The sequence below is a fragment of the Polypterus senegalus genome, chromosome 2 (genome assembly GCF_016835505.1).
Source record: "Polypterus senegalus isolate Bchr_013 chromosome 2, ASM1683550v1, whole genome shotgun sequence".
In the NCBI taxonomy this organism is placed as follows: Eukaryota; Metazoa; Chordata; class Cladistia; order Polypteriformes; family Polypteridae; genus Polypterus; species Polypterus senegalus.
In genome coordinates this window covers 272,169,370-272,184,481 of record NC_053155.1, presented here as the reverse complement: position 1 = coordinate 272,184,481, position 15,112 = coordinate 272,169,370, and the positions used below count along the sequence as shown (strand labels likewise).

The window sequence follows — 15,112 nt, the reverse complement described above, 5'->3', positions numbered from 1 at the left end:
AAAGCCCCACCCACTGACCCACACTATTTGCATGTTGAGAACTTGACAATGAAAATGCACAGTGGAAATGCTTTTTACTTTTCATGTTTGCAGCTTCATTTTGGTTCAGGCTGAAAATTAAATTACAAATGGGTTTTTTAAATTTTTAAATTTTCATTTTTGCAGCATTTTGGCCCACACACTTTAAAAATGAAATTGCTAACAGGGTTATTTCATTTTAATTTTTGCAGCATTTTTCTGTGTAGACTTTGAAAATGAAATGGCAAATGGGGTTATTTCACTTTCATTTTTGCGTACAAACTTTGAAAATTAAATTGCAAAAGAGAGACTGCATTTTCATTTTATAATTTTCATTTTTGCAGAAAATACCTCCCATACTCTTACAAGCAAACTGGATATTGTCTGTCCACAGGTGCTTCACAGGATTGATGGGGTGAGATGAGTTTAGATCAGCAGGCCAGGTGTGGCTGGATGTTTTAGTGGCTACAGCCTTGTGGTAAGGCAGGAGAGCACATCCCTTAAATCAGAAGGGTTTGAGGAAGAGGATGGAGATACAGTAATCCCTCCTCGATCGCGGGGGTTGCGTTCCAGACCCCCCCGCGATAGGTGAAAATCCGCGAAGTAGAAATCATATGTTTCTATGGTTATTTTTATATATTTTAAGCCCTTATAAACTCTCCCACACTGTTTATAAATATTCCCCGCAGAGTTATACAGCATAATCCCTTTGTATTCTCTTAGATATTAGGTAAGATTCATTGAAATTATGTATATAAACACACTGTTTATATACAGTAAAACCTAAAAGATATTGAGTGTCTCCAGTATCACACATGTTACAGCCATTACGACAGACAGGCCACCAGCAATAAATACGTACAATGCAAGAAAAATAGTATACAGTAAATGTGTGTACAGTGACACTAAACGTACGTACATGTACTAAGTACTGTAAGTAGAAAATTAATTATGGTTACTCACCAACAATGACACGATGACTTGTCCGATAACAATGAGTTTTACTTTACTGCACAACAAAGGAGAGCGTTACAGCCCTTAAAGGAGCCACTTCAGGCGATTGTGTAGCACTGCTGTTGTTCTTCTTCTGGCAGTCTTCAATCCAAATCCCTAAAGCAGATTCCATCCAGACTACTGCCTTATTACATCCACTTACAACTTGTTTTGCACCCTGGTTAAAAGGACACTGCGGCCGTAGATCTTATATTCCGTTCCTACTTTTTAAATAAAAAGAATCGTAGCCTTCAACAAATCCAAAACGTTTACCTTTTCGGCAATTGTTAACATCTTCCGTTTGCGCTTGGGCACGGCCCCTGAAGCAGTAGCAGATCGTTTTGGAGCCATAATGAAGGGCTTGACTATGCACAAAGACAAACACAAAAGAGCACAACTCTTTACACAGCGAAACACGTTGATGCTGAATGAGCGAGACGAGACTTCCTGGTTAACACTGCATTCAGCAAGCAGGAACTTAACTGCGTGCTCTGATTGGTTAGCTTCTCAGTCATCCGCCAATAGCGTCCCTTGTATGAAATCAACTGGGCAAACCAACTGAGGAAGCATGTACAGGAAGTAAAAAGACACATTGTCCGCAGAACCTGCGAAGCAGCGAAAAATCCGCGTTATATATTTAGTTATGCTTTCATATAAAATCCGCGATAGAGCGAAACCGCGAAAGTCAAAGCGCGATATAGCGAGGGATTACTGTATTCTTAGAAAATGAATAAACTGGAACTCTTCGTAGGAATTACTGCTTGCCTGTGTGTGGCATCATTGCAGTAATGACAATAAGTGTAAAAGTGATTGCTGATTACATGAATGACAACAGTGTAAGCCTATGACTTTAAAATACTGCTTATGGTTTATAAAGCCTTAAATAATCTCACTCCATCTTATATATCGGAATGCCTGACACGTTATATTCCAAATTGTAACCTTAGATCTTCAAATGAGCGTCTCCTTATAATTCCAAAAGCTAAACTTAAAAGAAGTGGTGAGGCGGCCTTCTGCTGTTATGCACCTAAAATCTGGAATAGCCTGCCAATAGGAATTCGCCAGGCAAATACAGTAGAGCACTTTAAAAAACTGCTGAAAACACATTACTTTAACATGGCCTTTTTATAACTTCACTTTAACTTAATACTGATACTCTGTATGTTCAATTCATCATGATAACTATTCATAGTGGCTCCAAAATCCGTACTGACCCCTACTCTCTCTTCTGTTTCTTTTTCCGTTTTCTTTGTGGTGGCGGCCTGCGCCACCACCACCTACTCAAAGCATCATGATGCACCAACATTGATGGACTGAAAGCCAGAAGTCTACGTGACCATCATCATCAAGTCCTTCCATGAAAACCCAAAATACAAAGAGGACTGTTTAATTTATGTTAGGTAGATTGCCCAGAGGGGACTATATAAATACATGTTGATTGATTGTTGATAAGCCAACTGCATCTTGTTGCTATTTCATAATAGTTTTGGAGGTATTTACTGTAACCCATAAAAATATGAAAGTGAAATCATCAATTATTAGGATGAATGTGTGGCAGTGATGCTGGGGGGACTCCATTCTCCGCAGTCAGCACGAGTGCACTTAAAGGGAGTTAGTATTCAGAGGGAAGCAACAGAGCAGAGCTTCAGTGGTCTTGAAAATTGGCACGTATCACAAAAAGTGGCTTTTCCACAGGATACTGGTGTAGTTGTTGTTGGCAGACTGCATATCTGTGTATATTCCAATTAGTCTACATCCCAACTAATAACATTCTCTGTATTTAAATTATTGCATATTACACAGTACCAGATTAAGATTTTCAGTATTCAGACAATTCTTCCCCCCAATTAGCAAGAGGTATTTGACACACTGATTACAAAAAAACGTTACTTATTTTGTCAGTCAGTCAGGTGAAGCAACTAGCCAGACTAGTAGCTCTTACTTAGAATAAGGTATTTGAAGAATTAAACAGACTTGAAGCTATATTGTTTCATCCAGGGACTCATGTCGATTTCTTCTTTATTGCATTCTGTCTTTATTCTTCAATAAACACAGATGTGTTATACAGCATATCAAATGTGACAAGGACAGCATTTGCTTGTATATTAATCTGAGTTTATGTAGCAGTCTGGAAGATGCCTGTCACAATTTCCATAAGATATCATACACATGTAGTCTCTAATGAAAGTAAATCATTGCCTAGTTAGAAAGTAATACAATAACTGTTGTGTTATAAATTAAAGTCACTGACCTTCTTTGGCTCAAAAGTAAGGATGTAAATTCATGAGACAGTGCAGTTTGATTTTCTTGATGTTTGTACATTAAAATGACAGCAAATGTGCCCTTGGTAAAAATATTCTTAAGCAAAGCACTTATCAGTAAAAATAAAAAAAATAAAATAAATAAATATTGCCTCCATCTGGCATTTTCGTGGTATAGTTCAACTACAAAATTATTTGAAAACATGTCTTTTGCTAAGTGACTTAAACACAATTAAACATTGCATTTTTCATAAGTGTGACAATAAATTAATAGCATGAAAAAATAAGACTGATTAGTAATTATTTAGCTTGTCAGTAAGTAAAAAACATTTTCATACCTGCTTAATTTAATTCAGGGTCACAATGGGCATAAACTAGCCCTAAACAGGGCAGCAGTTATCTCAGTTCCCACTCACACATTCACATTGGGCCATTTTAAAATCACCAATTAAACAAAAATGATAATTTAGTGAAAATCATGTGCTATATTACCTACAGAGGTTTAAATGATGGGGAATTTCCCATATTCAGTTGAACTGATGAAGCCTCTCAGGTAAGTACTGAAATGCCTTCAAGAATAAAAAGCAAGTCTACTTACCTTTTCTTACTTAAAATGAGATATTTTATGACCCGAATGGCCGAAAAACCTTTAAAGACATATGAGTAAAGCCTTCAAACAGCTTGGAAAAGAAGTGTATTTTTTAAGTGTTTAAAGAGGTTGGTACAGTGGAAAAATATTGAACCTTCAAACAACATGTCAGTATCAGGCAGTGTGGTATAGTAGCTAAGGCTTTGGACTTCAAACTCTGAGGTTGTGGGTTCAAATATCCCTACTGCTTGTGCGCCAAAAGGAAAACCAAAAGAAATGTAACCAATTGTATAATAAATGTTGCGTTGGGTAAAGGAGTCAGCGAAATACGTACATGTAAATGAATATCCAAAACTACATTCTCATTAAGGTGAAGTGATTAAAGTACATACCTGCACAGAAAATGCGTAGCTGTTGAACTGGAGATATAAGCTGTAGGTGAGTTGTAAACAGATCCACAAATGCACCAGGATAGATAATAAAAATGAACATCCCAAATCCATTAAATCGTACTTGTTCTCTAAATAAAACAAAATACATCATTATGTTGATGAAAGATTAAAAAAAAATAAATACTTTAATTTATATAGAAACATTCAATAGCAAAGATCACTCATTACATGCTGTCCATTTTATAAATGTATGCATGTATTTTTCGCCATCAAAGATAGATAGATGGATAGATACTTTATTAATCCCAAGGGGAAATTCACATAATCCAGAAGCAGTATACTGATACAAAGAAACAATAATAAATTAAATAGTAATAAAAATGAAAAAAATTAAAATAAAATTAATGTTAGCAAAGTAGAGACAGGCTAATAGATTTTCTCAGGGTGATTAAATGTGTTGAATATAGACATTGGATATGGACAGGTTTAAAGAGCACAGCTTAAAAGCTAAACAAAACTTTAAAATATATTTCCATACTTTAAGATAATGAAAGCAAATGAAACATACATGACACTGCCTTTCATAATGTAAAATAAGTATGTCTACGTGTACTATCCAATTATCAAAAAGTAGATTCCTAATAAATAAGAAAAACATTTAGATTAGATTTAAAGTAGCAGGTTGGACAATGACTGACTGAAAAATTCAGTTTAAATTTTACACAATTTGTTATGAATCATTTTCATAAAAATATGATCCATGCCATTGCATTTCACATTTTTTATAGGTTACTAAACTTCCTCCAAAAAACAAATTCAGTACAGACTGATATATCAAATATAAATATATCTATGCCAAATATATATGAGTTAATTTTGTTTAGGAAAACAATTGTGACAGTATTAGTTTGGGTTAGTATTCAAACCAAATTATTTACAATAAAGTACACAATGGAAGGAACAGTCAGGCACAGACAAAAGGTAATTTTTATAATTTCACTATAAAGTCACCTCATGTTTAATCTGAATAAATCATGTTATATCATTCTGCCTGCAAGCTTCAAGAAAAAGTAAGTGAACCCTTTGGAACTACCTTGATTTCTGCATTGATTACTAAGAAAATTTGGTCAGATCTTCATCTAAGTCATAATTATAGACAAATAAAATCCAGTTAAACTAAACATACAAACAGTTGAGTGTTTCATGTCTTTATACTATGTAATTCAAAAAAGGAATTTCACTTAAGGAGATGAGATTAGAATTTACACAGGGGCCTCGTCTTTTAAATAAAGGCACACAAAGCCTGGTTACTGATAAATCTTTTCCCCTCAAGAAAGACTAGTTAGTGTGAAACATGCCTCAACCCAAACAACTTTTATAAGATCTTAAAAGAAACATTATAGAGATGAATGAAGCTAGAGAAGGGTACAAAAGAATCTCTAATGACCCAGGTGCCTATCAATTCACAGTTTGGCAAATTGTCTATAATTTGAGAAAATTCATGAGTGTAGCTACTGTCCAGAGGAGTGGACATCCCATAAAGATCATTCAATGGGCACAAAAGGCAGTCCTGAAAAGGGCACAAAAGAACCCAAGTGAACAAAACAAAAGACTTTCAGGGATCAAAACACATACGCAGTCTCTCTAGCACTGTGTTATTTCATGGACATAAAACCACTACATGTACTTATGCTACCAAATTGTGGAATTTACACATTTACCTTTGTGCTGCTAGCAAACTTGACATCAGCAAGAACACCTCCTTTGTATTCTGTCTGTGTTAAAATATTCCACTGGACCTCAAGTCTGAACTTGAGATTTGTGGAGCAAATATGTGAGAGACTATGTCTTTACTCCTAGTGCTCACTCAACACTTCAGAAATAAACAAAATAAGACAATTTTTTAATATTAAGAATGTTGATATAACCATGAGCCACAACTTGACTCAACATTATAAATACACAATTTTATCTGATTTTTTTTTCCCAAAAACTAAAAAGAAAAACTTCTGAATTTGCCTAAACTTGGTCAGGATTTGTAAAATGGGATGCCATATAAAAAGCCATACATCAGAAATTCAATTTTTCTATTTGAAAACCTGAATGGCAATACATGATGTGCAATCATAGGGCTAGCAGGCAGTGCTGTGCTGTGCTGTAGATCACCAAATTTGTGTGTGCAATTAGCCCCTCTTACCTAAATGAAATTAACTGTTTTCCAGTCCAAAATGGTACCCAAGCAGGAAAAAAAGGAATCCCATCAAGAGATGGTTGATCATTATGGTTCTGCAACTTGGAACACCATGTATAATAAGTATTTTAATAATATGTAAATGGTATATATTAACAGACACAGCAGAGGTTAGTATTTTTATATGATTCAAATTGGTGGAGCAAGGGTATTCACTCAAGGATCACTTTAGGATCAACCCTAAAATCTCTATTTAGTACAACATATTTCTACTGTAAATTAGAGTATGGGATCCTGCTAGCCTTATATTCTGATAGGTGGCACAGATTACTGAATATGTGCCTCTCCCCTAAATGGGCTTGCTAGTTAGAGACATAATGAAGTGTGTGGTTTTTGAGATTAAGGACAGAGCTGCCAGGCAAGAGAAAAAGAGGAAGGCCTAAGAGGTTTATGGATGTGGTGGAGAGGACAAGCAGGTGATGGGCGTAACAGAACAAGGTGCAGAGGACAGGAAGATATGGAAGAAGATGATCCGCTTTGGCAACCCCTAACGGAAGCAGCCGAAAGAAGAAGATCCTTATTAAAATGATCCTTGCTTAAAACTTTTAGGGAAAAATAAAAGAAACTATCCAGGAAAGCTCTAAGAAAGTAAGCACTGTTGAATTCAAGCTAAAGTAAAATCTCAGAAACAATAATGATCATAAGAAGATTACAGGAACTCAGTAAAAATATTATTTAACAATAGCAAAACAGATAAAACATTTCACTGGACAAAAAAAAAAAAAATCCAAATTTGATCCCATCATATATCCTCACTAAGCTTTGTTTCTGTAACACTTCGTTATTTTTTCCATTTTCTGCGTTTTTGTATTTTTATTATTCAGCAATCGTAAAAATGTAAGTATATTAAGGTAAAAATACAGAAAAATGTATTAGAGTATCTATCAATAACTTTTCATGCTTTCGATTGCTTGATAATGATACAGTATGTGCTTGCATTTACATAATATGCCCGCATTCTTTGTGTAAGTTTGATCCATACATTCCAGTTTCTGTTCAAACTTCAAAAAAAAAATCTTAACTTGATTGGTATCTCTATATTAGCAACCCACAAGGATTGAGTGACACAAGAAAACTGATAGATGGATAAAGGCCCTTCATAATCTTACCATAGGTTATATTTCCAGTATTTTTTACTAGTTGCTGCAAATGTACTCCAAATCTTATTAAAAGGAGAAAACAGAATGTGATGTATTTATTGTTCGGCTAGCTATACTTGGAATGTTGGTGATTCCTCATCAATGTATCATTTGAACATGAACATAAACATATATGAATATTGTAGTTTAATTGAATCTGCAACATTTAACTAGACTGCAGCCACAAAAGGAATTACAGCCAACATCTATCACTAGAAAGTTGCAAATATTTTTTTTCTCAAGGAGGCCTGCAAGTAAAATAGTACCTTGAAATTAAAATAGTACCTTCTATACTGTTTAAAACTTAAACATTTAAATTCAGATGAAATTTAGGGTCAGACATTCTACAATTACTCCCTGAAGCCATGTGTTCTGTGACACTAAGTTTTATTCTGTCCTCTGTTCTGAACAAAGGACTCATTTACGGTCAAAATAGTTTGTGTGAAGCTGTTATAATATTAATCAAAGCCTTATAGCATACCCTGTTAACAGAAGCCAGATATTTGCCCAGCACTGTCAATACTGGACTTAAATACACCTTGTATATTATTAATAAAACTAATACACACACTTATATATAATATATATATACTGTATATATATATAATCATTTAACTTTACACAAGCACATTTAACCTATGTGTTTAGCTGAAGAACTGATTGATGCAAAAAGTGACATTTGCCCTAATAAAACTGAATTATTAAAGTTATTATAATAAAAATGTCTCAATAATTTCACAGGCCAAAAGAAGAAAGCATTCGTTTAAAATAAAAGCAATAGCAGTTACCTGATTGCTGCCACCCCATGGCCAATTTCATGAATGACACCACTAATGAGAATTGCAACAAAAAAATAAGCCATTTGACTGACAGGAAGATTAACACCAGGCACCTGTTGATGTTGACACAGAAACAAAAAACTATATAAATGCTCTTTCTTCATTCATGACCACTTAACTTGAACATACTGTAAACTCATTTGATGAGATATCATCCAACCATGTAAACACTATTTACACTACAGTCATCATCACAGTTTAATGAGGAATTCCCAGCATTTAGCGTGTGTGGGGACCAAGGATTAGGGAACAGTCAAAAAACCCCAATTATTCTTTTATTTAAGTAAAAATTTTCTAAACTATACAATGCCACACTAGTAAGCAGAATTGTCTACGTTAAATGTATTTACACTTATTTCTTCCAAAGATTCTGTTGTACACTATACATAAAATACACATCACCAAAAGCAAACTGTATAAAGCTATATCCAAAACAATAAATAAACTAAAATTAAATGAACACTGACACAAATTAAAAGCAGTACATGCCAAAAGCAGGACTGAAAAATTGAACTGGAAAATATATGACCACTTAATACAGTCTATCATTATTAAAGAGTTTTAAGCAAATTACATATTTTTTGCAAACACTCATAAGAGTTTTTCAGAGTGAATATGCTGTGTTAGCCAGTGACCTTGTTCGCTGAATATTTTCCTGGAAATAAACTGTGTAATTGGTTTAGACAAACATTTTTTCTCCAGCACCTCATGCTGCTTTTCAAGGCCAGAGTGACATTACAAAGCCATAACAGCCATGTGTATATCTTTCATGTTTGTGTACTGTAAGTGGACTCCACCTCACATTTCACATTGCTGTCTGATCTGCTTTGTGCACACGTGATGTCACTACTCCAGTTAGATTTGCATCCAGCATACATTAAAAAAAAAAAACACTTGCAGCATTTTCATTTGAGGGGTTCGTTTCATTTCCAAGGGGCATCATTTTGTCCATCGAGCTATCTCATTTCAATGAATATGGTGTGCATATGGCACCTTCTGGTCTGAAGGAGTCAACAATGATGTCAGTTCAACTCTGACTTACACCTTTGCTATCAAATAAGTACAGGGCTGATCCTGATACTATAAGAACTGCTTGGCCATTCACTCAAGAATGTAGGTTGGAGGCCTTTAGCTAGATTTCTGCTTCCCTGTTAAATATACTGTCTTAACAAGCCTTATGTACAACTAAAAAGCATGTCCTACACCAGCTACAACTGATCATATTTCTTTTGTATATGAGTGATTTAATTTTGTATTTATTTCTTTTTTTTAATTTTTGCCGACATTTATGTTCTGTGTCTTTTGTTGTTTCAGGTGGGTTGGCACAGGGATTAGCAATGCCACCTCATAGCTCTGGTCACGTTTTTGACCACAGTAATCACTCCAGCATTGTTGGCAAGGGACACTTAAAAGACCATTTCACCACTATAATCCACTCAAAACTAGTTTAGTTCTTCCTTCCCCATTGACTTCAATGCATTCCGCCAAGTTCGTTGAAATTCCCAAACATTTCCGTGATGTCAAATAACTCCTGGTGAAGCAAACTTTGCAAGATTTTCTAATCATTATTATGGATATAATTTATTATAAAAGTAAAATATCTAGATGGAAGCCATTTATGCATCTTAAATCATGACATGCCATTTGTTTACAGCGAACTTCTTATGGAAGAACATTTTCTCACTTATGCATTTTGACTCAATTAAGAATTTCACTGAACTCCATAAACATGACAATGCAACAACTACTACTACAAGGAAAAAAATTTCATTACGTTTTATTATTATTATTGATGAGTAATAAATGAAATACTTAGACATATTAATAGATTTAGCTTTAAACCTAACTTTAGTAAGAAGAAAAAATTACTTATGCATAATTAAAACCTTGGGATAAATATGATCTGAAATGAGATAGCTTTCCTTACCACAACCTGCAACACCTGCTCATGTGAACCATCTGGGTTCTCATACATCATTTGGGATAAAGTCTGCATCAGGGTCTTGAAAAGAAGTATGATAGATCCAAACATTGCCATTATTCCAAATACCATCCCCATGGTAAACCTAAAATTCAAATCACAATTAAATCTAGTTAAAACTACTTAGTTGTGATGTAACTGACTTACACATAACAGACAGATATTTATTTCACAACAGTACTGCACTGTATGAAAAGAGCAAAAAACTAAAAAATAACATCATTCAAAAGATGCCATAACCTCATGACACTGCTGGAAAAATATGATAAACATTTTAGAAGAAAAAACCAACTAATATTGCATATAAGTCACTATCTATAGTAAATGTTCTGTGATAAGCAGTATGGGGATGCTACCTCACTTCCATCTTAGAATCTATAAAAATTAAATGTCCTGTTTTCAAAGTACATTAGGAAAAAAGTGTTGCAAAAATTTCAAGATTGGCAATAAAAGGATACCATAACAAAGTGCCACAGTAATTAACTAGCAGTGTTTGTAACCTGTAAGGAGCTCTGACTGAAGCTAATTATTGACTTCATGGGCCTAATTAGAATTTAACAAATATCTCCTAAAATCTTTCAATACAGATATCTGCAATTGAAATTATAATCAGCACTAAGCAAAGTCTTCCTAAGTGTAAGAAAAAAAAGAGCTGCCTTTGCTACCAGAAATTTGGATCCTACACATGGTTAACATTAAAACGGTAACAAATACATGACTGAAATCTTCAGTTTTTCCCATCACAATTTAAAGTGAAATTTTACATTTCTGTACATGACAAGTTTAGGGACCTTTTTTCATGCATTACTAGTTAACAACACAATTTTTATTTTTGACCAACACATCATGTTTCACAACAGAGCCTTTGGAACAAAATGTAGCTAATTAAATATACATAAGGCTATTGAAAAATACATTAACAAAAATAAAGTATAAGATGATATGAACAGACACTTCAGTTTAGTCAAAGGATGCAGTGGACGCTAACAAGTCTCCACTCTCTGACAAAACTGCTTCAGTCCTTCTACTGCCAACAAATAAACAAGAACAATGTAAGCTGAAGGCATGGGAATGGGGTGCAGTAGCAATCGATCATTTTCATTATGTATTCAGTTAATCCACCCAACTTTTTACTACCAGCCAAGTAATATAATGGGGAGACAATGCTGTCCATTACCTTCTTGCATTTCAACGGAAGTACCAGAAAACTAAAATGAAGTACAAAAAAATAATGCAATACAAATACAGATCTCATAATATTAAAAGGAAAGTTTTTTGTTTTTTCATGGAAAAAAGAGCTTAAGCAAATACACAGACATTCAATACACAATATTATCACATATATTATTTAAAAAAGTAAATACTATAAGTTTGTAAAAAGATGCAATGATGTGCACAATTCTTAATTTGTATAAAATATGTTGCAACAGTGTGGGCTGGCAAGTCAGAACCAGAACGGGGACAACAGAAAATAGTTCCATAAAATGTATTTTTCATGGCAAATACCGTGAGGGGAAACAGCTAAAAGGGAGCTGCTCAGATCACATTTATTAGAGGACCTAGAGTAAGGATAAAACAGTCAGTCAGTTTGTTGAGCGAGTGCTACAACATTCCAAGTACTAAGGTAAGGGGAACACAAAATGTAGGAGGGACTACACTGGGAGCAATTATGCTATGGACTCGATATTAACCTCTGATGAACAAGGAGAAAACAACATCATGGCAACAGAGAATCCTTCCATATGAGATGTGGAGTTCATATGGTTTGATGATAAGCTGTACTTTTCAAGAATCACTGGCTCCTTTACTTTGTATTGGGGTTCAGGGATCCAGGAAAACATAATCCAGCCAGAAAGAGGTCTTTGAAAGATGCTGGTGGGTGTTCCTGAGCCTGGAAGTCCTTCCAATTTACTATCTTGTAGGTCCCAGAAGTCAACCTTTGGCTACAGAGACATTGGCAAATGATCTCTCTAGTGGGGCATTCTGCAAGAGTCCTTATTAGCCCTCAAAGTTGCCCACTCTTGCCGTCGCTCTCAGATAAACAATGTTCATGCCAACAGACACACTGGTATTTTAATACCACTGGAAGGGTTACTTCCAGTGCATTATGCCTTGCAACAGGGTATGCTACACTTCACATTGGAGTGTGCTTCTTAGCAACATTCTTAGACCACTTCTCAAAAGTCCTGTGTTGCTGGCCTTGTACCTCTCTGTTGTACTACGTATTTTTCTCTTCATAATAAAAATCCTTACACTTGGGTTTCTGGCTAGGCCCATGGGGTTTTGAAAAACAGTGACGAATCCTGGTCATTTTTCTTAGTAGTCTGCTCAACTGTAAATCAAAAAGTGACTGAATCAAACTCAAACACCACCTTTCCATGTGATTCTCATCCAAATCACCTCACTTGCACACCTGTACACGAAGTGAATAAAAACGTGCTTAATTTTCAATGTCCATTAACTTTATCATGAAAGACACTGTATATAGTTTGCTAAGCCTGGCTGAAAATATAGATTTTCTGATTGATCATTATTTTTCATTTAACAAATTTTATATCAATTCTTCTGCAGTGGGCTGGCACCCTGCCCGGGGTTTGTTTCCTGCCTTACACCCTATGTTGGCTGGGATTGGCTCCAGTAGTCCCCCCGTGACCCAGTAGTTAGGATATAGCGGGTTGGATAATGGATGGATGGATATTGATTCTTAAAGTCTCAAGACTGATCTTGTAAAACTTTTCACTTCTCTGTTACTATGAAAATTTTTGCTTATCTTCAATTTTGTCATCCAATCCAGCAGATGTCGCTAATGAGCCCATTAAGGCTTTCTACATAAAAAAATCACTTTAATACACTGCACAAAGTAGCGTGTCCTCCTCAACATCGGTTAGCGACAGACACTTAAATCAGATGCGTCAACTTACTATGGATTTAAACAGTGTATCGGTAAAGTTTAACTGGATAAAAGCAAAGCCATATGCAAGCTGTGCAACTCAAAAGTTAAGTATTGTACCCCAACAAATTTGAGAAATCATTTATCCTGACATCACCCAGAAATGTTATCTCAGTCAACATCCAAACGAGTACAGCCTAAACATTCTTCATGGGAGGCAGCATGTAGCACCATGCTTCCATTTAATTCACTTCATGCCCAAAAAAACAACAGAATCTATAGCAATTTTTATCTGTAAAGATATAAAACCCAACACTGTTGTTAAAAATGAGGGCTTCTAGCAAATTATACAGGTTTTGGAACTGCAACATAGTATACCAACTGGAAAACAAATGAGTAAAGTTATCGTACCTAGACTTTATGAAGACCTTAAGCAAAGCATTGCCGCGTTTCTCATGCCAGTGGACAGAGTAGCCCTAACTTGTGACAAATGGATATCCAAGGCAACAAATTCCTAAGTGACAATCATGTCACTACATTAAAATTGACTGGGCAACTGTGGCAAATGTGTTGCAGACAAGAGAGCTGCATTCCAGTCAGGCCTGGAGCAACCTCACAGCTTATATGCAGAGCTGCCGAGGTGGCTGCTGGCTGTTGTTCCAAAAACCTACGCTTTACTACTACGGTGAAAAAAGTTTGCAACCCACCTCACCCTGCTGAACAAGCGAGGCAACCATTGCAGTTTTCAGAGCAGCCTGCAATACCAAAGTTAGCAGCCGATGTGAAGTAGTTCCATAAGATATACCACACAGATCATTTTTTCAAAACACTTCCCTTTTTGTCTGAGGAGGACTGTGTGGACACGATAGATAGACAGATACTTTATTAATCCCAAGGGGAAATTCACATAATCCAGCAGCAGTATACTGATACAAAGAAACAATATTAAATAGTAATAAAAATGAAAAAAAAAAATGAAAAAATATAAATAAAAAAATCAGACAATAACTGAGTAATGTTAGCATTTACTCCCCCGGGTGGAATTGAAGAGTAGCATAGTGTGGGGGAGGAATGATCTCCTCAGTCTGTCAGTGGAGCAGGACAGTGACAAAAGTCTGTCACTGAAGCTACTCCTCTGCCTGGAGATGACACTGTTCAGTGGATGCAGTGGATTATTCATGATTGACAGGTACCAGACTAATTAAAGCGACTACTGCACGTCAGCAACTTAAGATATGTGTAACTTGTAGAATTATAGAAAGACACAAATCTTCTTGCTAATCATTAATTTCAATTGATTCAACGGAAATAGATTTGGCTAACATTTTACTTGAAGGGTGTCTACACAGAAATTCATAATACACGAATAGGTACTGAATAACATTTATTACTTAAGAAGCAATACTTAATAATTTTACAATAATATTAGCAAGATGATATAGATATTTTATAATTTTGCAATGTATTAAACAAGTTTAAACCATATCATTTATCACATTATGTCATGTCCTGAAGAATACAGAAAACAAACCCTCACCAGTAATACAAAAATTTGGGATTCCATCGTCCCCATTTGGCAAACAAACGGTTAAAAAGCCCAGTCTGCCATCTGACATGAAATGGAGAAAGCATAAGTCCATTTGATGCAAGCCAGTTTTCATATGAGTGTTTAATACTAGTTGCAGTCTGCAAAATAAACAAAACAACAGATAACGGATTACTGCATAATTCCACAAATACTGAAATAAATACTTAACTG

General features: G+C 35.2%; 1 protein-coding gene across 1 annotated transcript in view; it reads right to left on the bottom strand.

Moving 5' to 3' along the window:
- The window catches only part of mbtps2 (membrane-bound transcription factor peptidase, site 2), a 77,443-nt gene that overhangs the window by 59,633 nt on the left and 2,698 nt on the right, over positions 1–15,112 (bottom strand). The window contains exons 2-5 of the mRNA XM_039745576.1: positions 14,891–15,039; positions 10,410–10,548; positions 8,432–8,535; positions 4,254–4,381 (exon numbers count right to left, since the gene is read on the bottom strand). Coding sequence (XP_039601510.1) covers positions 4,254–4,381; positions 8,432–8,535; positions 10,410–10,548; positions 14,891–15,039 — 520 coding nt within the window. The remainder of the gene's footprint in view (positions 1–4,253; positions 4,382–8,431; positions 8,536–10,409; positions 10,549–14,890; positions 15,040–15,112) is intronic.